At 45.6% G+C, this 27,984-nt stretch overlaps 1 protein-coding gene across 1 annotated transcript in view; it reads right to left on the bottom strand.

Annotated features, from left to right (window-relative positions):
* Positions 1-25,813, bottom strand: part of LOC119458370 (uncharacterized) — a 60,798-nt gene extending 34,985 nt beyond the window's left edge. Inside the window, exons 1-5 of the mRNA XM_037720202.2 lie at positions 25,605-25,813; positions 25,461-25,512; positions 21,409-21,467; positions 12,877-12,959; positions 3,942-4,015 (exon numbers count right to left, since the gene is read on the bottom strand). Of these exons, the coding sequence (XP_037576130.1) occupies positions 3,942-4,015; positions 12,877-12,959; positions 21,409-21,467; positions 25,461-25,512; positions 25,605-25,677 (341 nt within the window). The 5' untranslated portion in view covers positions 25,678-25,813. The remainder of the gene's footprint in view (positions 1-3,941; positions 4,016-12,876; positions 12,960-21,408; positions 21,468-25,460; positions 25,513-25,604) is intronic.
* Between the last annotated feature and the right edge of the window lie 2,171 nt (positions 25,814-27,984).

Genomic DNA, 27,984 nt, shown 5'->3' on the forward strand with positions numbered 1-27,984 from the left:
ACATTAGAGTAAACCTGCCATTATCAACTCGGAGGATACAAGATAATGCAGGTGCGTGCTGAACCTCCAACTAAATTTTACACGAAGGCGATATTCAGAAAATGCTATTTGTGCTTGCAGCTTCATTCCATTTGCACATTTGACTGCACTGCTTGCAGCACAAATGCCTTGGCACAAATGTTTTGCCGCAGCCTGTCGGAGACCTGCTTTTTGCAGAGTGGAAACAAGCTCTCTGCTACACATTTAGAGAACACTTCGCCATTTTGACCAAGGGGTGACAGTTGTGCCACTACTTTCAGTGCAGGCTTAGTGCAGTGGTGGAATGTACGGCACACTGCCTTTAAACATGAACAGGATAGGACCTTAAAAATTTTTTTGTGAGAAATTAGTCTTCACAGAAGGTCGTTGACTCAGCAGGAACTACACACAAGTCTGTAACCTGCTCAGCTCCTCAGAGAAATTGTCTTAACAGAGTTCATCATAATTAAATTGAATTCCACTGTGTTGGATGTTGTAAAAGCATATACAGTAAAACCCCGGTGATACGAACCCGGCTGGTACGAATTTCGGTGTGATACGAATTCGTAGCAGTCCCCGGCCGAAATACATTGCTCACAACACGAAAAAAATCGGCTGTTCCGAACGTGTTACCGCGCCGCTACGGATCATACGAACGCGTGAGCAACAGCGGCGGCGGACGAGCCAACGGGGCCACCCGCACAGCGGGCAAATGGGCGGGATCCATAGTCGCCAAGCAACCGACTACTTCACGCGGCTGTGCAATCTCTCATTGGTCCCCACGTCGAGCGGACCAGACCACATCACAGCCTAGCCGATGCTTAGCGAGAAAGTAGACGAGGACCGGTGCTGCAACGACGACCGAGGCGCAGCCCCGACGGTCAAAACGCTCCCTGCACTCGACGTGCTCAGGCGTTCAGTGGCGTGTGAAAACATTCCCAAGATCACGTGCGCGCACTTATACGCCTTTCAGAAGGCGATCGTTGACGATTTGGACAAGAAGAAAACGTCCCGTTGATACGTTTTTCAAAGGACTGCGAAAAAAAAAGAGAGAAAAAAAAAAGTCGCAGTTTCGCCCGAAAGGTGAAGCAACGGAAACGCAGCAGCAGCAGCGAGCGAATTGACCTTTGCGCTGTCTCTCGCTTCAACGCAAACTAAACGTCGAAGGCACAGCGCATACGAAGCAACTGGCACTAGGCTCACTTTGTCAACATCGCAGATCATTTTGACAATAAGGTCCGCGCGGGCGCGCACTACGCGCACGTCGCAGATCGCTTTCAGGATACGGCAGTAACGGCACCCGCGCGGGTGCGTCGTATGTGCAACGTGCCGGTCGCTTGTTGCAACTTACACCGCGCACCACGCACCGACAATGCTTTCAGCAGCGCACCAAATCACGTGGCGGCGCCTCCGACCGAGATTGCTCCGACACCGCCAGAGAGCAAAAGCTTAGGCGAGACCCTCGACGCCGCGCGGAGTAAAAAAAAATTTCCCGCGTATCTGCGAGCTTCGCTGCAAATGTCATCGAAAGACGATAGTCTTCTGCCGGCCGTACTACACGAGTGCTGGTCTGATCCGCGGCCACCCGTGATGCTGTTCTAGTACCATTTCCATCCTGGCATGAAGGTTTGTTTGAACAGATTTCATTTTACCGCATTATTTCAATAAGCGGCCAATTATGTTTTGCCCTGCCTCAGACAGCGCTTCCTTTATGTTGAATCGGCCACATCTGGCTGGCATTGATAAAATTGAGGAGGCGCTGCGTGAGACATGGACGCCATCTGGCAATACATCGGGAAACATGAGCTTGTGCAGAGGGTTTCCTTCCTCCATGGCAGAGGGCGCTCGTCGGCGCGCAGTCGGGGAACGTCGTTCGTCGGCGCGCATAGCATGGCATTTTCAGCGCAGCTTAATAAGAAACTAGGGTCCTTAGAGTTACGTATCTATGTATTTTCTATTAAAGGAACACACCTCCTAACACTTACCTAGTGATGTTGCGCCTCAGATATGCGTAATATTTACTTTGTGATCGATAACGTTCACAAGTATGAACAGCCGTACCAGTTTAAGTAGTGTGGGCGGTAAGCAAGTGGTCCAACTTTGGCCGGGTGGCTGAATCGGGTGACAGACAGACAGACAGACCAAATTTTCAGCGTTTAAGTTCCCCAAGAAAGACTTTAAAGACAACCGCGGCGTCACGCCAAGGTCGCCGTTTCTGCGTGGCGCTGGAACACGCGTGTACGTGCCGACGTCTCAGCCAACGCTGCGGCTGCAGTGCAGAGGGAAGCAATGGCGGAGGCCCAGTTCGGCCAACGCTCGCTTCAACGGCAGAAACCGAAACTTCAGGGAGCGGGCTAAGCGGCGTCGGGCCGGCGGGAGCGGCGGACGCGCACGGAGACAGTCAAAGGTGAGGGGGCTATGAGGGTGTTGGGAGGAAGGGCGAGGGGAGGCCAAACCGCTTCCCTGCCGCCCTCTTCCCTCACCTGCGACGGTCCCCGCACGCGCCCGTCGCCGTGTCGCCTCTTCAAAACCACAATCTCGCGGTCTCGCCGTGCGTGCGCCGCCAGCTCCCTAAAGTTTCGTTTTCAGCCGTTATCGCGAAGCGAGCGCGGGCAGTTTCGTGGTCCCTCGCTCAATATGTGCTTGCGCGCCGCGATATTTCACGAATCGCACCGTTCAGTACATCGTGCTATGGTGCACAAATATTTCAAAAATAAGTCCTTTTAATTCGAACAAATTTTTGGGCCCCTGCGAGTTCGAATTACCGAGATTCGACTATACATGAAAGTCAATGGGATTTAGGTCGGGACCGCGAAAACGTGACGTAGCAGCCGGGAAAACGCAGCAGCGAGGAAGGTATCAATGGGATTCCCCTATTAGAATTGTTTTCTGGTAAAAAGAAATTCATTTTTCTTGATATTGTGTATGTTTTGATGATACGAATTTCGGGTGATACGAATATTTCACGCGACCCCGCGAGATTCATATCACCGAGGTTTTACTGTAGCTGCACCTACTTTCTGGAACAGGCATTTGACTGCCTCAATGACTCTCAATAATGTTACCCTCATTGGGCTGGCAGATACATTACTTATAATGAATAAAACTGGTGCTAACAAAACAGCACATGAAGTAGCCAGAAAGAGCTCTCTGTCTCTTCTCTTCATCAGTTGCTTACCTTTTTTTGGAGCAATTTTCTCGTTACAAATAATTACTAATAAAGAAGGACGGCCAGAACAAAACATTACTGTGCTTCCCACCTTCCTGCATTGCTGACACAGTGCTTAACATGGACTGAACCATCCAGGGCAGTGTTTGATTGACTCCATCCCAGCACAACTGATGTCGAAATAAAAAGTTTGGTTGACTTGCATCACAGCACAACTGATGTCGAAATAAAAAAAAGTTGTCGCAGTTTCGCCTGAAAGGCGAAGCATCAATTGCGATAGCAAACTTGTAGAGAGCTATACGGAGTAATGATATTAGCTTTATCAGCTGTATAAATTTGGACATGCAGCAGCATCGGCAACACGCAGAACTGTTGTCGACGCCATCGGCGTTTTGCCCGCGTTCGCTCAAAATGCGTGCGGCGTTGGTGACTGTTGCCGGAGCCTTTGATATAAATAGGCACTTCGTGCCGCAGCTAAACGTCGCCTCCCCCATGGCCTCTCGCGCGTCGGAAGAAGGCGCGTTTGCTCTACATATATGGCGATTGTAAAGGAGAAAAGAGACGCCTACTTCTGCAGCCCTTAAGCGAGCACGGCGCAGAACGCGCGTTTGTTCTCCGCCGTGCGTTCACTCCCCGTGAAAGACGCGCCCCTCGCGCCCTTTCACTCGCACATACAGCGTTCGGCGCGCGGCGACGATTTCTTCTCAAAGTGAATTGAACTGAATGTCTTCCAGAGGTAATCAGGAACACTCACTTGAAGTTCCACATCTTCCTTGTCTCCTCGGAGTCCTCGAGCACCAAGGTCACAGCACAGCCACCATCTGCAACCTGCAGGTGAATGCACAATCATCCTGAGGCTCGTGTTTCAAGATATAAGACGCAAGTACATGTCAGTAGGTGTGATCCCTATAAGTCAAGTCAACATCGGTCACATATTATTGCGCATCCATTGTTTTACTTTCCGAGTAGCCATTTTCACCTGGATTGTCATTTATTATTTACCACTCTGTGAAGGATGCACATACTGTACAATTGACTCCGGTTAATTCTATTTTTTGGTTAATTAGATCCTGACCAAAGCTCCCAGCCGGCCCCATGCATGAATATTGGCCCAAACTTTGGTTATTTCAATAGTAAAATGGGCCTTCGCAAGGAAATTTGAACTTCGCCAGTTAGAACACATGCACCTGACCCTCAACCCTTTCAGACACCAATTAGTTGTGTTGATTGAAAACTTACTTTCAATGCATTTCTTACATCTTCAGAACCATAAAAAGGTTACAGCTGCAGAATAGATCAAGAGTTTTCAGTTCTTTGGTGAATTTTGTCAAGCTTACAGAATGTGGACTCCATGCCAAAACTCACTGCAGGAACATCAGATATGCGAACATCAACTATTTTATGTCTACCAGGCTTGAAAAGCACCTATCCAGCCACTCGAAAATTATGACTAGCGCAACACATTGTGAAAAACAATGAAAGAAGTGAACCTGCTACATACATGACATATTCATGCCAAGCAAAATACCCCACCATCTACCTTCATACTTGTCTTACTAAAACAATTTGCCTGTGTAATTCAAACTTGCAGCACTATTTCAATCAGAAGCATTTCGAGATGTACGAGACACATTTTAAATATCCTTATTTTAATCAATACTTTTGCCGTTGATGCACTATCTTGGTGTACACAATTGTGTACATAGTGTCTGAAAGCGTTAAGTTGACCCCAACAGCGCTTTTTTAGTGGCTAGCGTCCGTCTCGGTGGAACTCAAGCAACAGTGAATGCATTGAACACACACGTCAATCTCCTGTCGAAAATGCCTACTTTCGGCATGCCCTAGCAAGATTTTCAAGAGATTGGCTCACAATGTCTGATTACGGTGCTCACCGATCCTAATGTGCATTTTTTTGTTAAGCATATTGGGGCTGCCTGCAAGTTGCAATCCAATACGAAACTGTGACATTTGTATGCTTTACCGCATAACAGAAATGTATTGCGGCAAAGCTAACATTAAAATAATTGTGCAGCGAAGCTGACTTAAGTAAACCAGCTGCCCCTGTGCAACACATATTAGACCCTTGCCCATCTTTCTTGCTAAAAAATCGGGTGCGCGTTAGATTTCTACTTTGTTTAGGAGCTTTAATGTAGTTTCTACATTAGTTTTCTACTTGGGATACATAGAAAGCGGACATGCGCTTCGATTCAGGCAATCACACAAATATGTACTGCCAAACGAATCATCGGTGTGTTGTGGCACTTTTTCTGCATCTTGTTCAATTTGACCTGCTGGATAAGTGATCAATATTGCCGGTTCCGTCTGGGTCGAATTCACAGAAGTCGACTGTGTTCGAATTATTTCTTTATGAAGCAATTGCTGGTTGCATTTTCCCAGGCACCAAGGCAGCTGTTTCACTGTTACATAAAAGAAAAGCGACCAATAATCCCCACCAATGTTGTCTCAAACAAAGCGAGAATCGATACAGAATAAGCTTTAAGAAAGACATAACCATGATGAATCCTGGCTAATGAGTATAATGCATACATAGTAATAAAGCTGAAATGAGACACTGCAAAAAAAAAAGAAAGACAGGCTTACCACAACAATCAAAAGGCAACAATCTTCACTACATCATCTCTCTCATGAATGGAGTAAAACCCCAATGATACGATCACGACTAGTACGAATTTCAGTGTGATACGAATTCATAACATTCCCCGGCCGAAATACATAGCTCACAATACGAAAAAAAAAACGCCTATTCCGAACGCGTTGCCACGCCGCTGCGAATCATACGAACACGTGAGCAACAGCAGCTGCGGCTAAGCCAGCGGAGCTGCCGGCTCCGACAAGCCGGAACAGCGGGATCTGGGCGGGATCCATAGTCACCAAGCAGCCAGCTACGTCACGCGGCTGAGCAATCTGTCATTGGTCCCCACGTCGAGCAGACCGGACCACATCACAGCCTAGCTGATGCTTAGCGAGAAAGTAGACGAGGGCCGCTGCAACAACGACAACCACGACAGCAGCCCCGACTGCACGGACGGCCAAAACGCTTCGTGCACTCGACGTGCGGAAGCATTCAGTGGCATGCGAAAACATTTGTGAGATCACGCGCGCAATTTTACGCCTTTTAGAAGGCGATCGTTGATGATTTGGGCAAGAAGAAAACGTAAACGGTTAGTAGAGCGGGTAAAAAGGTGCAGTTTCGCCCAAAAGATGAAGCAAACATTGCGATAGCAAATTAGTAGAAAGCTGTACGAAGTAAGGATAGTAGTTTTACCAACTGTATAAACTTGTAAACATTCACTTACTAAGTTAACAAGCACAGTGTAACGCATGCACAGGTAAACATGAACACATCTCGCTTGGACACTCACTGACGATGCGCTGGCATCAAGAAGCGCAGCGGGCGCAGCAGCGAGCGAATTGACCTTCGCGCTGTCTCACTTCAGCGCGAACTAAACATCGAAAGCACAGTGCATACGAAGCTGCAGGCACTAGGCGCACGTTGTCAACATCACAGATCTGCTACATTGCAGATCGCTTTCAAGATACCGTGCCCACGCGGCTGCGCCGTATCTGCAATGTACTGGTCGCTTATTGCAACGTGCAAGCTAGCTGCACCGCTAAATTTACGTGACCACCACATTCAAATTGCAGCGTAAGATGCAGGAACATTACATATTGGCGACATATCACGGGAAACTTAATTCGTGGAAGTGAATGGGATTTAGGTCGGGACCACGAGAATGCGACGTAACAGCCGGAAAAACGCAGCAGCGAGGAACATATCAGTGGGGTTCCACTATGAGACAATTTTTCTGGTAAAAATAAATTCATTTTTTCTTGATTTTATGTATGTTTTGATGATACGAATTTTGCATGATATGAATATTTCACGTGACCCCGCGAGATTCGTATCACCGAGATTTTACTGTACATACATTCAATGCTAGATATCATTAATGTGGTCGCCTATTCTGTAGCAAAATTGTCTTGTGTAATCAGATAGCGCATGCAATGCGAATACAGTCGAGTCCGGCTACAACGAAATTCATGGGACATGCAAAAAATTTCTTATGCATATATGCTTATTTCGTATGCAAAAATTTAGTATGCATATACGTACGCCGAATGGCAAAGCTGCCAACGAAACCAAAACCATCGTACGGATAATCTCCGTGATGGCGTAGGGACAAAGGTTGAGACGTAACGAAGGTGGTCAATAAAGTGTCAACTTCACGAGAGAATGCATTTCGCACCACTGTTACAGCATTTTTCGTACACTGCGGCCGACTCCTAACCCAGCGCGCATGCCCGGCCGATTGCGAAACACTCATTTTGTGCCGCATGCACTGCCGCAATGAAGCAGTTTGAATTATCACAATTTCACTGCATATTTATGACAAAGTCAAAAGCTTTATTTCCAGAAGTCGGTCAGCCTGAATTTCTTACGCTTCACGACAAGCAAAGGCATTACACGAGTCTCACAGTCCGTTAAAAGAGCAATCGCAATGTCATTGCTGTGGGCTCTCATAACTTTTCTGATGAGGTCAAAAGGATCCAATACTTTCAAAGCAGTCGCCGGAGTCAGTGTGACTTATGGATCGTCATTTTCCCCAGACAACGAGACGTTGGCATTATTTGACAACAGCAGCGCAGTCGCTGTATCTTGAAAGCGATCTGCTACGTGCACAAAGTGCGCCCCCTTGCGGGACTCATCTTCAAAGCGATCTGCGATGTGGGCAAAGTGCAACTAGTGCCGGTAGGGTTGTGTGCGCTGTGCTTCTGACGTTTAGTTTGCGTTGAAGCGAGAGACGGCACAGAGGTTAATTCGCTCGCTGCTGCTGACATGCCTCACTCAAGCGTGTTGACCGCAAGTTTTCGCGGTCATCGAGCGAGATGTGTTCATGTTTACCTGTGTGCGCATGACACCGTGCTTGGTAATTTAGTTAGCAAATGTTTACAAGTTTATACGGCTGATAAAACTACTATCCTTAGTTTGTATAGCTGTCTACTAATCTGCTATCGCAATTGATGTTTAACCTGTCAGGCAAAATTGCGAAATTTTTTTTCCTTCCGCTTTCTGCCTCAGCGATCATATGTGCCTTCTCGAGAGAGAGAAATTTACGCTTCTTCGTTGGCGTACACATTTCTACCGGACACACAGCACAGAGAAAATGGCAGCAATTGTGGTGATCCCGTGCAGTGTCGCGCGATGACCACGCGTGGCTATGGTTTGCAGTGGCTCAAATCGGTACTTTGAATTTGATTTCGTTTGCGAAAACCTCGTTCAAGCGGACATAGGATCATCACAGCTTTGGAAGGGCCTTCTTATTTGACTACTCGGCAGTTCCAATTTAAGTTCAGTCCCAGTTTCGTTCTCGAAAAGTTTGTTGAAGCAGAAATACCGAATAAAACGCCTTCGTTATGAAGACTTTTTTTTATATTACTTTCTATGGGCAGCTGATGGGGAATCAGAAAATCTTCATTGTGGCGGAAATTTCGTTGTAGCAGCGTTCGTTGTAGGAAGATTCGATTGTAGTGCTGAACATTCTTTAATGTATGCGAGCCCTACTCTAGAATGTATTGCGCAACCCATGACCCATGAGCTAGCTTGCAACAACCGATGAGTGTGCTCACTGCCATTGTTTTGAGTGTTGCTTGTTTATGCTGGGCACAAGTTTGCCCAGTACAGAGATCCGTAGCTAGTATTCTTGGTAGTTCTATATATCATCATCACTAATATGCGACACTATAATATTTCAAGCCCCAGCTGCACTTTGAAGAGATGCTAAGGTGTGTTTCTGCTTTATCAAGGGCCCAGACATGCAAAGATATGCTGCACTTGCCTGACCAATGCGCACATGCATGAGTCTTGAGAAAAATCTGGGGACTGCGCCTAGGTACTTTTGAGGACGACACGCCTTGCCCCGTTTATGCCTAGCCGAGCTGCTACGCTATGCGTACTGCGTGACGGTGGTGGATAAAGATACTCTGCAATAAACTTTCTTTATGTTCATGTTTTCATGGCACTGTGCAAAAGCATTGTGATCATGATTGTGAGGTTCTCAAGTCGTAATGACGAAGCATACAATACAACACATTAATAGTAACCACGTGTCATTATTCATTGGTCAGGGGCCTCTTAAGTGCCATCTACCAAACCCGCCTGCCCCCTGCACTGTGCGCCGGGTCACTCCGCTCCCCTTGTCAGGAACCCTCCGTGTCAGGCTTGGCATTTGCCCTTTTCTTCTGCAATACATGTTCTTTTTCCTATGACCACCAGGTCTGACATGGAGGGATGAAGGGTTCCTGCCAAGTGGAGCAGAGCGACCTGGCACGCAGAGCGAACTGGCACGCAGTGTGGCGGGTTAGGTAGATGACACTTCAGAAGCCCCTGACCAATGAGTAATGACACGTGGTTACTACTAATGCGTTGTATTGTATGCTTCACAATTACAGACTCTGTATCGACCATTGTGATCCCGTTTAGAGGGAAGCTAAGCAGCAGTTCTTACGTAGTGCGCATTGCTATCAGCTGGGGACAAACGAAGTGAAGTGCACCCTCTTCCATAGTACCTAGGCAAAGGCAAATTTCGAGAAGCAAAAGTTCCCAGAATTCTCTCGCACAACTACCACATGTGCATAGAGTTGGGAAAAGCCAGCACAGCTCCCACGTATCTGGGCCCTCGACAAAACAGAAGTATGCGATGCTAAGAGATGAGCACTAAATCAGTTTAGGCAAGTGATGTATTCTTTGAAAGCTCTATTTTTACTCGTATGACACAAAAATGTTGACTACTCGCAAAAGAAATTAGGGCCATAATTGACCTTTCTTGAATTTCATGACGAAAGCACAGGACCGGTACGTCAGTGTGAAATCCCAGATTTCAAATTATTTACAGTAGAACCCCGCTGATACGTTTTTCAAGGGACCGTAAAAAAAAAAGTAAAAGCCGGGAAACGCAAGAGCCGGGTAACAGGAAAAATTGAGAAATGGGAGTAGTGTTGAACTGCACACAATATTATTTTAATTCTTACGTGTGAAAAAAAGTCTTAGTTTCGCCCGACAGCCGAAGTATCAATTGCGATAGCAAATTAGTAGACAGCTATACAAAGTTAAGAATAGTAGTTTTATCGTCTGTATAAACTTGTAAACATTCACTTATTAACTAATTAACAAGTATGGTGTCAGTGCCCACAGGCAAACATGAACACATCACACTCGATGAGCACGGACACGCGCTGTCAAACGCTAGCGTGAGGAATTTAAGCGCCGCTGCAGAAGCGAGCGAAGTGGCCTTCGTGCTGTTGTCTATCGCTTCAACGCAAACTGAGCACCGAGAACACACAGCAAGCATAAAGCTACGAGCCGCCACCGCACCTATACTGCGTAGACTCTGCCCCCAACGCAGATCACTTTCAAGATATGGACTGCGCACCGCCGCGCAGTACACAGTTGATGCCAGAGCACAATGCTGCCCACTATCCCTCCCCCCTCGCTGGTGCCTCAAGTGCAACAGAAGAAGGCGCGCTTCCTCCCTGCTTTTCTTTCTTTCGCGCGCCAGATTTAGACGCGGTCGTCGGCTCCCCTCGCACGCTTTCACTCGCACATACAGAATACGATGTGCGGCGACGGCGTTATCGCCCTTGAACTTTGTACAGAACATCTATAAGCCAAAACCAATTTTAGGGCCGCAACGCGTCACAGACACCATCTTTAGATAGCAAATACGGACCTCAAGGGCCATACTTTTACTGGCGGAAACCGAAAATACATCATAAGTGTCGCCCCCGGCACTTTGGGCGGCCAATGCCATCGTTAAGCAACCAAGCCATGTGACATGAAAAGTCAAAATGGCCGCTCGAGCTGGCGCGGGGTGGCAGTTCGCAACGTATGATGCAGGAACGGTCCCACAGTTGCGACATAACGGCAGGGTTACCAATGCATTGGGTTCTATGGGAGCTGTGCCGGGACCGGCCGAAAACAACGTAACCGCCGGGAAAACGCATCACCCGGGAACGTAACAGCGGGGTTCTACTGTACTTGCATTCGGGCTGGTTTATCACTAGAACAGTTCTCTAAACTTGTTGGATTGAGTCTCGCTGCAAACTCTGCATTTAAAAAGCTGTTCCGTCAGTACAGAACGAGAAAAAGACTCATCTTGCCCTTTATCACTGGAATAATAGATGGTAGGAAAAATTTGCAGATCCTCTTAAAAATCAAGCAAACCTTGCACCAGTACTTTGGTGTTTGTGAGATGTTGATCAACCATATTCAAAACCCAACAATCGTTGCTCCGCTGACTACCTTTCACTGCTACAAAACAATGTGGAAATATTTTACCAACCTCCAACGAAGTTGTGCTTTTCTTCCTTGACTGCCATAGATGAATTGACAAGATTAGTCCCCAGCCCTCTGGTTCAATTATATATATATATAGTATATATTCATAATCTTTGTCTCCTTGGCTGGTTTGGAATTTTATCAAACAATTCCTCTCCCATGAACTAAATTTTTCTTATTTTATGTTGTAAGGACCAAATCAATCTCCAAAACTCCACTTGACTACACCCCATTAATATCGAGTTATCAAGTCCTTATACTGCTGGGATAAATAACCTTGTTCACTTCTGCAAAATTTATTTTGGCAAAAGAACTTGTCATCGCAAGTGAATGAACGTTGGCTAGGGCGCTTGCCTCTCAAGAAAGTTGTGTTAGTACATTTTGATTAGCCAATCTATTTCTCAACTTTTAATGTTTGTTAATTCGGATTGGTCATGTCTAGCTGCTTGTCCTGCTTACTTTCGTCATTTTAAATACCTGCATTCGAAATTGGCAAGTAGCTGTCTTTTGCCTACTTTTCTTTTTGGTCTTGGAAGACAAGCATTTACCTGCTGCTTTTTCTTCTCTTTTTATTGCTGCTCCTCAGCTTTGCCGCGTTTTCATAATGTGTTGGTTCAACGGACATTTCATGCTAGATAAAAGCTGGTTGTTCATCGTCGTTTCATACCAACTCAGAATTCGTAAACCATTAGCAAATTCCTTTGTCTGTCGTCAACGTAGGGATGTACCTGCGACATGTCCTCACCATGGCTGTCCTGCCAAAACCAAGCGACAGAGCACCGAGACATGTTTTCCACTTGCTGTCATAAATTTCACATATAAGATTTGCGTGTTTAGATTGCCTGTAGATGGCATAACAACATAAAATGACCTTTTTTTGCCAGACTTGCTTCTAGAGAGGCCGGGAGTGCAATGAAAACACAACACAAGTATACCTGTGAGTGGCAGGGGTTGTACGAGGACGGGTCCCCGAGTTATCTCGGGAGTGACAGTGGAATGATTAAACTAAAACGTTAGAGGTGCACAGTAAGCAGTTAGGGCTTATGATGTAGTTGCACGCAAGGTCATCTCAATGTCATGCTCAGCAATGGGAACATATTTACTGTGTTATTTTCACCCCTTATGTAATGACCCAAGCAAGGGGCCCTTAAGGAATGAAAATGACACTACCACTCAGCTAATGCAGGTGGATGTTTTTATGAAAGAGCAAAAGTCAAATAAACTATCATGTTTCCGTACTATGCTCATATGCTCTTTGGCCGACGGAATTTCACAAATTACACAGATAGTGATTATCATTCTTGTATGAGTAAAAAAAAATGCCACGCTATACCGCATGTGGTTGCTCGTGGACAGCCCATCTGGTAATTCTTGCAAAGCCATGCTGAGGCCCCAGGCTCCACGGTCCAAAATTAGCTGCATGCACAGGAACAGAAGACAGTAACGATTGCAGGTGTAATTCTCGCAATGTAATTTCTTGCGAAAAAAGCTGCACACAACACACATAATGGTGCACATGTACAGACACGGTAAGTTATGTACTGAAAAGCATGAAAGAAACATCAGAAATATCATTTTTTGATACTGACACATGTAATACTGTCTTGTGTGCACGTGCAGGTATGTGTGTGTAAACCAGCCCCTCTGCAATTAATGAAATTATGGGGTTTTACGTGCCAAAACCAGTTCTGATTATGAGGCACACCGTAGTGAGGGACTCCAGAATAATTTTGAACACCTGGGTTTTTTTAACGTGCACCTCTATCTAAGTACACAGGTGTTTTTGCATTTCACCCCCATCAAAATGCGGCTGCTATGGCAGGGATTTCATCCCGCGACCTCGTGCTTAGCAGCCCAACACCATAGCCACTATGCAGTCACGACGGGTCCCGTCTACAATGCTTAGGTGGTCAAGGGTATGTGATTTGATTTGATGGCTAGTGGCAATACAGTCGTACCCAGATATATCGAATCTGAAGGGTAATATAAAAAAAATTTGGAGGATGCTTAAGCTTCACCTTTAAGAGTGGAACACGGTAGGATTCGAAGATCCCTGGCTACTTATCAGGCTTTTTTCTCGTATATTCAAATTACTGTCTGACGCTATCAGGTCTGTAGGTTGTGCTTAAGTCGTACTTTACGATTTTTCTGACAAGTTTTCTTTTGAGAAATTCAATTTTTGTTCACTAACGCCTTGGTCCACGCGAAGGGTTTGCCCGGTCGGGGTGGTTTGCAATGATTATTTCTGCCACCGACGCCACCGAGCCCACGCCGACGCCGGATTTTCTGCGACACAGGGCCCTTAACACGTTAAAAGTTCTATATATAGGTAATTTGATATATAAAATAATAAGCCCTGAGGCAAACGGCGGCTTGAAGATCGGTGCGACCAAAGGCCACTAAGTTACTGCACGCAGCTCGAAAAGAAAAAAAAAGCAAGCAAACTTTATTTACCCGCAAAAAAATTGCTGGATCACTTTCAACTTCATTTCAAAGTCAAAGTTGGTTCTTTTCTTTACACTTGCAGCAGCGATTGCTTGTGAAAAATGAACTCACAAATAGGCACTCAACTACCACGATGCCACGAAAATCGGAAAGAAGGAATGTTGACGTTCGAGGTAACATGTGGTCTACGCCAAACAGCTCGGCAGGGCTTAACTGACTGCATATTCTCTTCTCCACCTCAAGGTGCCAGAAGACTTCAAAGTGCACAAAGAAGTGCACTTTGAGGTCTTCGATGTGGCGCCGCGTTCAATATATTGAATGTGCTAGTGAACAGGCGTTCTAAATACGCGTACACCAGCCCTATAGACTTGAACTAAACATTTTGACAGACACATTTTTAATTCTGTTATTTCTTCTGCGTTTCACGGTGTTTCTTTTCTTCTGAGGACGCAATCGCTTTGCAAACGAATGAATTGATGAAAAGACATGAAAGAGATGGGGTACCTGGCGTTCGAGCTGCCTCTTGGCGAAGAATGCGTCGACATATTCCGAATCACCGTGTGGCATGTATCCGCGCTGTCACCAGTGTTTGCAGAGCCTTGTCAATGATGTCCCGGCCTTCCGCTGTGTTGATCGGTTGGCGTAACTGGAGACTTCGTGGAACGACTTTTTTGTCTTTGCATTTCTGGGTGAAGTCCAGGTGACACATTTCAGCAAACAGAAAAGTGTGTCGTTCCACTAAGTCTCCAGTTACGCGAACCAATCAACACAGCGGAAGGCCGGGACATCATTGACAAGGCTCAGCAAAGACTGGTGACAGCGCAGATACATGAGTGCCACACGTTGATTCGGAAGAAAGAAGTCTGCTACTGGAGTCATGACACATTCAGAATACAAAGGGTAATATAAACCGCGTGAAGGGCATCCTACCTTCCGTGTATGTCTATGGCCTTGGAGACACGATGAACAGAAGAAAATACCCCCCCAGCTCTACGCCACTAATGCCAAAACATCTCACTCCCCTCCCCCCCGCCCCCCTTCAATGGCATTCCCACAGGTCAAGCGCCCCCAGCATCGGTCATCCCAGCCGACCAGCAACGCTGCAGTCACCCCACCCTTTCACCTTTTTCCGTCTGTCAAGAACAGGTGCCCTGTCAAGTGTCTCCCCACCTTCCGCTCTCTTCTCCTTCCTTACGATGGACCTTTTAAAAGCTGCACACCGCCACTGCCGAAGAATGCCCCCTGAAGAAGGAGACGATTTGGCGCCGATGTCGGGCTAATAAACTCCCTTCTTTGGTTGGAGTCACTCTGCAAGTCTCAAACAGACCTATAGAATTGCATAGGGTTTTTAAGGGGATTTTACAGCTGTTTGATATACACAATGATTCGTTATATGAGGGTTAAAAATATTCGCGTTCGACTGTAGTTTAACAAGCTTCAGATTTATCTGAAAAGAAATACACTGGACACAATTGTTATTGCCTGAATAATCTGAAAAAAAAGTTACATTGAAACAACTTAAAGAATAAAATGAGAGGTTACTTAGCTGACCATTATGCTAGGCACACAACATGAATTTGCTAATTTTCCTGCTTCTCTCAATTGAAATTGCAATGAATGGACTACGCTTAATGCCAAGTATGACATGAAAGCAAGACTAAAAGTATGCGTGCATAGCCTCAGTGATGTTAATGAAGTAGGAACACTGCATTTTGATGAGAGGAATGAAGTATGCATGACTTCATTCAATATCGCCGTGTACTATACATCAGCCAAATATTTCATATCCGCTTGCCACAATGTACACATTCGTGTACACAACTTGTTATTCTGCTACTTCTGTCCAGTGGCGACAAGGAAAAAAGATTGGCAGTTTTGCCGTAAGGACAAAGCACTGACAGCGATAGCAGGGTTTCGTATTGTGCTTGAACTTCTTGGACATTGTTCCAACTATGTATGGGGGTGTGCCAAAATTTCTGGCACACTTATAAGCTTTGACACAGCATGTAGGGCCTGCAATGGCCTCACACAGGCGTCACTACACTGTTCGTAAAGAGCCACACCAGTAAAATTACATCGCTTTCAGGTTCGAGCACTGATACTGTTTGGCACTTTTAATATTTAATAGCCTCAAAGGATTTAAGATAAAAGCCATGCACTGCGAATGTTCTCTTTACATTTGTTCGCAAGCTGCCATTCTAAAAAACTCTGAGGAACATTTCTGCCAAGAACCTAAGACCTGGAGCAAATTTGGCAGTCGAATAGTATAGCATGTACCTTGCATATACGGCATGCATAAACATACAGCATACATATACCTAAATATATGCAGAACCTCACTGACCCTTGCGTAAAATGAACCCTCTGCTTGCCTAACGTGCCTCCAGCTCACTTCAGTGTACCAGTATGGCCAAACACTTTGCTGGAGGCACTGCCATGCTTGATGAGATGCTGGACAGCACTTTCTGTCAGCACTGTTGAAGGATTAATTTATCCTGTCTCGTAACAGTTGCATTAAATAAATAAACAGACACTAAATGGAAACACTGGATCAACTTAAACCATGTAATTTTTTTTTCAATACTATTCTTGTTAATGTTGAAGAAAGAGGTTGATTACTAGAAGAGAAAACGAATGGCAAACTGAAATTTTTTTTACAACTTTTGCGCTAAAACTCCCGAGCCGGTACATCAGGGTGATGTCACAGATTTAGAGGCATTTTCTCATATTTAAGCCCTTGTGGCGCAGTAGGCTTTTCAAACTTGCTAAGTTCAGTCTTTGGCTCCTTTATGATATGTAGTTCATATTTACCAATTCATATTAACTAGGCCTGAGCAGACACTCCCAAAGTTTATGACGTCATGGTGAACTGGTGCAGAAACACCAAGGTGGCATCATCACCAGTCTTTTGTTTTTGCATCTTATCTTGCTTACCAAGCTGCCTCTCACTGACTGGTCAGAGTGTTTCTCTTGATATTGTGGAAGCGTAATTAGTAATAAAGCTGAACTTCATTTTCTTTTCAATGTCCATTTAAATTGTGCGTGCACTTCTTCAGTCTTTTTCTGTTTTATGATCTCCTTGATTTGCATATTTTGCACATCATTGTCCAAGCCTAGCGCTGAGTGCCCATTCTTTATCATGCAAGGACTCTTTGGGCCACCTGCTGTGGTGGCTTAGAGGCTATGGTGTTGCGCTGCTAAGCACGAAGTCGCGGGATCAAACCCGGCCACAGCAGCCGCATTTCGATGGTGGCAAAACACAAAAACACCTGTGTCCCGCGCATTTGGGTGCACATTAAAGATCCCCTGGTGGTAAAAATTAATCCAGAGTCCCCCACTATGGCTTGCTTCATAAACAAATTGTGGTTCTGGCATGTAAAGCCCCCAGATTGAATTCTTTGGAACTGTTTATGTGCCATTACTACAGATTACATGACGCTGTGCGTGTATTGTTTCTTTCTGTATGCACTTGCCTGCAACGCGCAACATAATCTGTACGTATGGCCCATGCAAGGGATCTGGTAACACACTAGTAGAATATTCTGTGTGAAACTTGGCGATTTGGCTACTGTAAAGGGGCGTATTGAACAGTTCAGATAGTAGCGTCTGTTCGTAACTGAGAAGTCAGGTGACGCAGAGCAGGAACTGCTGGTTGCGCGAACGGCTCACACTTGTGCTAAGCACTGGCAATCCGGCTGGCCCACTGGTTGCACTGCAGGCATTGAACAGACGATCTGGCTGGCCTTGTCCCTGTGCTCTTCATTACAATTACCCCCGGTGCAAAAGCCGAGCCATCCTGGCGACTTACGACGTGGTCATGGTATTGTTTCAGGCAGTGAACATGGACAACATCCCGTCCACGGTGGCGCTTATCGGATGTCGGTGTAAGCGGCTATGATATAGTTGACCGGAGAGGTGCGTTCGACGATGCGGTATGGTCCGTCATACTTCAAGAGAAGTTTTGTCGAGAGAAGTTTTGTCGGAAGTCCAGGCGTGGTACAAGGCACGGACAACACGACAAGTGTGCCGGGAGCGAAGTTCGGGTTCGTAGCGTCGCCATCAAGATTGGCTTTTTGTTGTTGCTGGCCGTCGAAGGTGAAATGCCCGCTAATTGATGGCATTCCTCGGCGTATCGGGTGACGGCTGAAACGGGAGCACACTCTGACGCATCTGGTTGATAAGGCAAAACCGTATCAATGGTATGGGAACGATCGCGACCGTAGAGGAGAAAGTATGGAGAAAATCCTGTAGTACTTTGGGTAGCCGTATTGTATGCGTACGTGACAAATGGGAGGATGATGTCCAGTTCGTATGCTCTGATGAAATGTACATGGCGAGCATATCACCAAGGGTTCAATTGAAACGCTCCGTAAGCCTGTTAGTTTGAGGATGGTATGCCGTGATGGTCCGGTGAACTATGCGGCATTGAGCAAGCAGAGCTTCAACCACCTGCGACAAAAACACACTGCCTCTATCGATGAGCAGTTCCCGAGGTGGGCCATGACAAAGAATGAAACAATGGAGCAGAAAGGATGCAACGTCACTGGCCATGGCTGCAGGTAGAGCGGCACTTTCAGCATAGCGTGTAAGGTGATCAACTGCGACAATAATCCATCGTTTTCCAGCGGGTGCTGGCGGTAGCAGCCCGTACAGGTCAATTCCTGCACGGTCGAAGGCACGAGCAGGGCACAGAAGCAGCTGTAATAAACCGTGGGCCGGATGAGGCGCGGATTTGCGGCGTTGGTATTGCAGGCACGAGCGGACAAACTTTTGGACAAAAGTAAACATTCCTCGCCAGTAGTAACGTTGCCGCAGGCGCTGATACCTCTTCAAAACGCCTGTGTCTGCACATTGTGGGTCGGTATGAAAAACGCGCACATGTCAGAACGCAAAGTCCTCGGAATAACTAGGAGCCACTTGCAACCTTCGGGCTTGTAGTTGCATCGATACAAGAGGTTATCCCGGACAGCAAAATGAGCAGCCTGGCGACGCAGGGAACGGGAAATGCAGGCTTGCCAGAAAGGAGATCCAAAAGAGAGGCCACCCAAGGATCCTTCCGCTGTTCTGATGCAAAGGTGTCGATGTTGACCGACAACACCGCCTGACTACTTATATATGTAACCGCAAGCCTGACACCTCACAAGCCTATTAAAAAGGGCGCTGAATAAGTGTGTTGCAATGCAAGTATAATACCAAAGTCTGATGAGCAAATTTAGTGACACTTCGAGCGAGTGCACTTCACCTCACTGAGTGTCACTTCGACAGTGTCACGCTAGATGGAAAAACAAAGCGTCATCCTGGATTGATGATAATGACGATCCAAGAAGCCAATAGGGGGGTTATGATTCTCAGGATTTTCAGTTTGAGAAATGGTTACTGTTTCACTATAAAAATAAATGCTCACGTGCAAGAATCTCCGCCATCAGAAATAGAAATACTGTAACCCCATTAACATGTATATTTGTTTTGAGCCAATATAAGCAAGAAACATATCCAAAATCCACAGGTTCAAAAGGGCGTAATCTGCTGAAAATGAGCAATTCACGCTTGTTTTGGCTTCACTGCTGTCAGAAAGACGCTCATAATATTTCAAATCACAAAAAAGTGGTCTTAGAATTAGTGCCGACTTTGCCTTGAGCATTTATTTATTTATATATTCTTGAAGCACTACTATCGAGGCTACACACTTCAACGCAGCGAAGTGAGTTCTTCGAACACACTTGCTGGCAAGTGAACGCGCCAGCAAGTGTCACACTAAACCTTTTCGTCTGACAGCCTGTGAGTGGCACCAACGGCGAAACGCGCTTGCTCGAAATTTGCCCATCTGACTGGGGTATAGCTCAAAGGAAGCAAATAAAAATAAATAATCACAAGGCATACCGAAAAGGTAAAACATACGTAGCTGACAGGACATTAGCCTCACATAATAATAAACTGGAAAAAGAAAGGTTAAAAAGACCAAAGCAGAGAGAGCAAGGTAACGTACACGCTGATGAACTATGCACTATATACTGATATACATACCAATCTAATACCACTAAAGTTCTCAAATTCATTCAGAAACGTGCTGCTAGATTCATTGTTTCAGATTACTCGTACCACACTAGCATTTCTTCACTAAAATCTTAACTATAGCTATCGCCTCTTCCCTCTTGTCATCGCATCTCTCGCCTCAGCCTTTATCACAGGTTTTTTTCATTCCACATCGCGTGTCAGCCAGTTGATCCAGCTCGCTCGTGTTCGCTGAATAGGCCATCCGAAATCAGTAATCCCACCACGAACCCGCACCACTATGTTCCTGCAGTCATTGTTTGTCCGAACTAAACGAGACTGGAATGGCCTTCCGAGGCAAGCTGCACTTATCTGCATTACAGAGCACTTCCATCGAGTGTACATCGGCCATCGAGTGTTTTGACTCAGCTTTGTAATGTCATCATCATCATTTCCACTTCTTCGTGAACACCCGTCATGTTATGTCCTATTGGGACCCTTATGGCACGTACACACTAGCAGCAAAATGCCGCGGCACGCCGCCGCCGGCAAGACGTGTGCCGCGAAACCGGTTTTTCTTGCCGGAGGAGGGATCGCTCCTGGATAAATTTTTTGTAGTTTGCCATGTGCAGATGAAGGAGACCAATGAGAGTGGTCTGCTTCCGTGACGTGCGCTCAGGAAACTGGTATCCATGCGGACCCGCCCGACCACTTGTTTCGTACTCGCGTCCAGTGTTAGCCAGAAACTTGTTTCGCACTATCATCCGCATGCGTCGGCTCCCGGACAGAGTTGACGGATAGTTCGAGAAGGGCAGAGGAGTCTATGCTGTCACGTGTCTGCCGCAGCGGCGCGCCGCTGGTTGGTCTGGCCGCCCTGCCGCAGCTGCGTTTTGCCGCTAGTGTGTACGTACCATTAAGGTATCAATAAATAAATTTTGAAGAAATGCACATACATTATGCAGTGTTCACAAAAACTGGTGCGAAGGTTATACCAATAAGTGTCACGGTTTGAGAGGAGCCCGATGTGATAAAGAAAAGAAAAAAATAGACAGTAGTGCTAGGGGCCATGCTGCAGATGTTTTTATTTCAAACGCAAGCTTAGTGCATGACAAATGTGCAAATTACCTGCAGAATAGGAAGATCTCTGTAACATGGCATGCACAATGTTATCATCCAGCATTCCCTATGCGATAACACGTGCATTTAGGTCAACAGCACAGGCACACAGCGACTCTGAGAATTAGAAGAAACACAAGATTTACGATTTATAATTAAAGTAAATGTACGAGACTGCTGCCGTCGTGGCTGCGTAAGAACAATAGACAGGAGGTGAAGCCTTTAATCGTCTGACCTTAACAGGAGTGCATTGCTCAACACAAAAACTTGAATGTATACAGAGGAAAAGAAAAACAAGGACGCAAGGACTTACGAAAAACAAAGGGAATTCCCCCTCTGATAGCCTTTTTGTTGTCGAAGATGGCTTTCTCACTGGAAACAGAAATGATAAAGCTGCCTTTAAGAAGCACGCATATAGGTCCTCTATAAATTCTGATGACATCAGCAAAGACAAGGCAGAGTAAAAAGAAATGAAAAGTTGACATACAAAACCTGTAAAACAATTCCATTTCTTGTATATTCATGCCACTTTCAGGTAGCAGCCAACCTTCCATTTAATGGCTTTTGTTCCACATTAGTATAGTACAGGAAAAACAAAATGCCTGTTCCTTCCAATGCAGTCCATTGCAAAGGGACTTCAGCTATGACATTCCATAAACCTTCCCCGTATAAAGCACAGCTAATAAAGCCACTTGCACTTCAAGGACTCCTTACTAACACAGGCATGCACACACAGTACAAAGATGAAAGGGAACGCTTAATTACTGTTCAAGTCGAGATTACTGGAAAGACGATGCAGAATTTCCCTCATCAAACTTTTTATTCTCGAGCAGGAACAAGAAAAATTCCCAACTCTAAGTACAAATCCGATGTTCTCTTTCTTATCCATGCACAGTGCACCTCCTGCACAATTTCACTAAATTATGCCTGTACCATGGTTTGTCACACCAACATTGCAGACGGGTAAGTCTCGCTTTTCTTTCAGTATAATCAGCACATCATTCTTCCTCTCCACAAGTGAGTTCATGCTAACACTATTTTACGTCCCGAGTGCGAGTCATGCTTAAAACATAGCCCAATGCCTTTGTGCGGAAACACTCTCATGACATTTGTTGTATCAAGAGAGCCTTTAAGCACAAAAAGCAAATAGTCATTGGAAAATCTGAATATACCTTTTATTTTGTCTGCCTGACTTGGCGTGAACACTTCTGTTAACATTTCCAAGAAAAATATTGCCAAGTGCAGGGGCTGCTCGCATCCTGTAGGTCTTTTGAAGAAACACTTTTTCTTACCAGATAACAAAGAGGATTTAATATAGGGCACCAGCAACTCAGTGGAAAATTTAACCAATATGTTGCTTTTTTCTATGAACATGAGCTTGAATTATGCATTACCTTCATATTTAAATTTGTCAATGACTACATGATTTTTGTGCCTCAATCACAAGTCTCTAGAGATACAACAGAAATCATGAGTGTGCTGCAGTAAAAAGGAATGGGCCTATGCTCTACATATGAAATGACCTTGGCACACAATATAGTTTTTGGATTTAATAGCTAAATTATGGATGGTTTCAGATGCGCTGGACATTACAATCCGAGGCCAGCAAGCAACTTCACGTTTTAGATGCGACCATTCAAAGATAAAAATGTGGCGCTGCCCTGTAGAGCTAAGCATATGAAACAAGAAAGGTGTGTGCCCATGCAACCTTGCTGAAAAGTTATTTTACAACAGGTTAAACGTCTCATGAAGCCAGATGCCCAATTTCTGTTAATGCATCACTATGTGAAGCATTGGTATGACTAAGTAAGCATGGAATGCATGGAATAGCAGACCAGCAGAAGTTCTATAATAAAGTAAGTCAGATACAGTCAAACCCACACACATCATGACGACACTTAGAGCAAACTTTCAGCTACTACGAACACTTTCTCAACAACCAAAATGTTTCGCAAGAAGTTATGAGAGAACGGCCCAGTACCCAACATGGTATGGTTGCAACAAACGTAACGAAACGCAGTGTGGCTGCATTTCAACCAGCCAAAGATTGACCCCAGTGATCTTTACATTGCGTGCCTTAAGCTTTACAGCTTGCTCAAGAATTTTGTATGTGCCAAAATGCCTTGTCTATAACCCCGTCAACAGCTTGAGAAACTTGTAGGGCACCAGTGTCGGGTGCAAACTACTTAAACGGCACTCAATCACCAATTTCTGCCAGTAAACATAGCATGCACCATTTTTGGAAACAAAATGTCTTTTGTACATCCGGTTCAGTTCTGCTTCGATAGTTCTGAGCGCAAGTCCAACTATAACGAACGTTTGATATAGTGAGCACATATTGTGCAATGCAGGTGTTTGTTGCATCCAGGCTTGACTGCTTGTGATAATTCCATATGAGCACAAGATAGTGCATGGCCTGAAGAACATTGGGCAGCAATATGGCATCAATATTGCCTATTCTGCAACAAGACGCCGAGTAGGATATTTGCCATCATGAACCACTGGATTACGAAACCACGCGACGCAACTTAAGACAAACATGGCATCAGGCATGTGCAAGAAATTGTGCTTAGGAGCGTGCCCAAGTGTACGAAATTCCCTTGAGCTGCGCCACAACCTATGGAGGACTAGTGGGACAAAATGTTAGGGTACGGTTAAGAGGGCACAGTGCATCCACCAAAAATGAGGCTCCTATTAATCTAGCCTTGCAGTGCACATTGTAAGGTTGCTCACCACTCTCCAAGAACAGAATGAGAGGCCATGAATATCGGACTTCCCAAGAAGTAGTAAAATATTTTCACACTTGTAGAATGCAAAAAAAAAGCGTGCAAGCCAAACAGCAATTGAACTGCACGAAAAATTGCGGTTCCTCCGAATGACATTTTCTGAAGTTTGTATGCACTGAATGGCACTGTTCAGGTCATGGCATGTGTATCATATTTTATGCATGTTAATATATGTTACTGCACCAATGAATCCTCCAGCTGAGAGCTCAACACTTCTGTGTTGTCTTATCTAGCCTTTTGTTTTTGTTCTTTTTCTGTGTGCTGATTTGCATGTGCTATGAAATAGTACCAACTCACCAAAGTCGCAGTCTCATTTCAGAAATATCAATCCTAGACAAGCACATGCTACTGTTATGGCAAAACATAACCGTTTAGGCAAAGTCCGACTACTTATGTAGTTTTACAGTACCAATGTGATATCTGACGTTGATTTCAAAAGATTTCAAGCAGTTGCAGAACTAAAACTTTTCTATGTAAGCAACTTTAGCAGCCAAAGCAGCCATGAAATGCTTGTGACACCAAGCTACTAGACAATCGTGTTATTACTGCTACCTGGAACACAAACACATGTCGAGCCCATTACAGCAGCTGCTCCTTGCATACACAACAAACCCTGTTCTTGTAGATAACCTGGCTGAATGTCTGCAGTAGAAGCAAAAGGGGCAATGCTAGTTGAGCAGAGTGAGTTATTTAGATTCCTCTTTCAAATACATCTGCCGTTGGTTGATGCTTCAACACAAAGGCATGATCTACAGGCAGCTTCGCAGTGCTTATCTATCACTGAACATGATCGATGGCATCCTCGCAGCAAGCATGTGACTTACAGCCGTTTTCTTATAATCACTGCGTTCTGCAATGTTTACAGATACCGATCGAATTCCCTTATATCCCGCTGTCATAGATGCAGCAATAAGCTCGGAACGTTTTCTTCAGAAAAACAGTGCATCACAACCGACCTATAGAATTTACATGTAACACTGCTTCATACCATATAACACAGGATTGGGTTTTTACACCTGACTGTAATACCAGCAACATCTTCACACTACACCAAAAAAAATTAAAAGGACAATGTATTGGCAAGCTGTTTATCTTAAGCGTGTAGAGGTAATAATTTGTTTTTATTTAGTGGCAATTATTCTTATAAATATGACTAAGGCTACTGAACCACCACACTTCTTTTCCTTTGTCATTAAGCTAGTCATGTCGTTTGCTTTCTATTGCGAGTCTTGTAGCGTTCCCAAAGTTCTACTTTCTTCCCGTTACCCATTTTTGTCTTTCGTTCACAATTTGTTCTCCGCTTCCGTGCAAATCCCAACGTAAAATGAATCATACAGCCCTCCGGCATATCTAAAACGCGAAGTCCATGAATACCTTGACCTGAATTAACGAAGCAGACACACACTCCTCATTCTGCCGGCCAGCAGTGCATAGTTTCTGCCTCAGCGCCCATCTCCAAGGTTACGCAGCATAGAAGCGGGCACACACGCAACGAGCATCTGAATTAATGGAAGAGTAGACCATTATTACGGTAATCGTGGCACACATCGAAACGTACAAGCGTCGCGCTCCCACCTACCTCACGAATATCAGCTCCTTGTTCTTGTAAACCCATGATATCAGCGTAGCGCCTGTTACGAGGACAGTAAAGAAAAGAAGAAATGTCGTCCCGTAAACATAGCACACAGCAGTTTCGGCTTTAAGCACAACACAAATGACATACCATGAAGGTGAATGCATGCCGTTGCCTCGGCGGTTTTCAGCCTGACCAAATCCTTCTCTTCAGCCTTGTTCATTGCGAATCAGTGATCACGAAGGAGCCGATTGACCTTTAATCGCCTAAGCTGCAAAGGATTTCGAGCGTCGTCAGACCATATGGCGCGTGTTTTCGTTTTCCGCTGACAGCCTGCGAGCCGCGATAAGTTGCCAAGAGAAACAACCCAACACAGCAAGAACTGGACAAATGAACGATAAGTTGCTCGATTGAAGCACTCGTACGAGTAGGAAGATGTGGGGAGTTACCGTCCTAAGAAGTTGTAATCATTGACACGCTAAAAATGGTGCGTTATATTTTATTTTGCAATCGTGAAAGCACCAAGCATGGAGGAAGGAATGGCACCAAGAGTTGAAGCCCCCATTGTGGTAAAAGATCCGAAGTATGGGTGTGGTATTGCCTACCACCTACCGATTGACTTCAGAAGTGCACGACTGTCAATTGAAAGGCGGGAATATCAAAACTCGCGCTCTTGCTCATCCGATTTGAGCGTGCGATGAATCGTATTTTTACTGCAACAAGAGTTATTAGGTCACTGAAGTGTTGAACTGATCAGCCTATGTGGTCTGGCACGAGAGAATGTGTCAAAAGAGTTAGAAATATTGTTACCGACATTGAACCTAACGTTCCAAAGGTAATAAAAGGTGCTTAGTTGCAGAAAAAAAAATTAAACAACGCTTTCAGGCGCCGACCACCATGTCTAACGACTCGGCAATTTATTTTGTGCTTAATAAAAGGCGTTCGACACCTAGGCGCATGCTTCAATAAAAAGAAATGCGTGCTAATATATTAATTTAACGAACAATAGCTCGTCTACAACAATAGCAAAATCACGCTACCGCGCTGCATCGTTATCGATAATCTAAAGGGGTACTAAAAATAAAAAAATTATGTCACCAAATTGTCACATCCGGGGCGTATGGGATAGGTGGCCGCCATTACGGAGTACTATCTGGGCCGCGATTTTGTAGCGATGCCTTATGACTTATTTTAGAATAGTCTTATCATCCACCGCTCACGGCCGGCTGATCCCATTGATAACGCGAGCGGACCGTCGCTCTGACCACTGACAAAGCGCGATAAGCGCGAAAAGGCATTATTACTTTAAAGTCATCGCTACAAAATACCGGCCCTGGCGTGGCTAGAGTGTACTAGAATAGGCGTGGCGACGGCCTTTGCTGCGTGTGCCGGGTGCGATACTTTCTTGTACGTGTTCTGACGGTACAGCGTCGCAATGCCGATGTGTGCCATGATCGGCTGCAGTGCGAGGAGCAAGTCTGCCGCACAGAAAACTAACATGGAGCCAGGAACCGGGCTGTACTGCTTGCCGAAAGTGATAACTCGGCAATGCGAACGCACGAAAGTGTTGTCGGAGGAGCATCGGCGTCTGTGGCTCGCTCGGATAAACAGGAAAGATGTGAAGAACCTGGATTACGTCCGTGTGTGCGGTCGCCATTTCAGTTCAGGTAAGCAACACAGTTAATACTAAAAAATTAGCTAGCGTTTACAATCGTCTAACGCACCGGTCGCGGTGTTTACAGAACCCTGACAAAGGAGCACTTCGGGTCGCGTTCGAGCCCGTTCCGGATCGGTTGCTGCTGCACGAGCTCCGTCGAGCTAAAAGTTTATTGTCTGTGCCGTCATACTGAGTTTACCCAGCTCTATGAGCATTGTTTGTGAAGTGTGTTGCAGCCACCATACTAGATCGCGATCGAAAAATGTTATCTGCATCGGGCTAGAACGTGATTCTGAGTGCCTTCTGTAATTTTACGCTGTTCATGGCAGCTTGTAACAATACTGTTCATACGCTAGATTTGCAATCCGAGACGCAGCGGCGCGCCAGGTTTTACCGAATCGGAGAGACTGCGGCTCGTTTGCTGCAAGTTCGCTGATGTTTCATAATTTGCAGGGCAGCCAGCGAGTCTCATGGATTGCACCAACCCGGACTGGGCGCCGAGCCAACGCTTAGGTTACAGCAACGGTGCGGGACCGGGCGTTAAGTCTACGGCTCGATACAAGCGCGCCAAGGATCGGCAGTTGAAAAAATTACACCATCTTCCCGTAGGGGAACCCTGAGTAGTATGCGAAGCAGCCATGGGGTCGACTCAAGTTCCCATTAGCTTTCAGATCGGCCTGTCGCCGCTGCCGTTTCGTGGCAGCGGCTCGACACCTGTTCTCCGCGGCGCTGACCACGGCGCTGACACTGGTGTTGACGCTGCCCGTGGCACTCATCGCGGCGTTGTGGGAGGAGAATGAGAGGACGAAGTGAATGATAATGAGTGGGTGAAGCACCGGCGGATCATTCGGGCAAAACGCCGGAAGCGTTCTC

The sequence above is a fragment of the Dermacentor silvarum genome, chromosome 7 (genome assembly GCF_013339745.2).
Source record: "Dermacentor silvarum isolate Dsil-2018 chromosome 7, BIME_Dsil_1.4, whole genome shotgun sequence".
In the NCBI taxonomy this organism is placed as follows: domain Eukaryota; kingdom Metazoa; phylum Arthropoda; class Arachnida; order Ixodida; family Ixodidae; genus Dermacentor; species Dermacentor silvarum.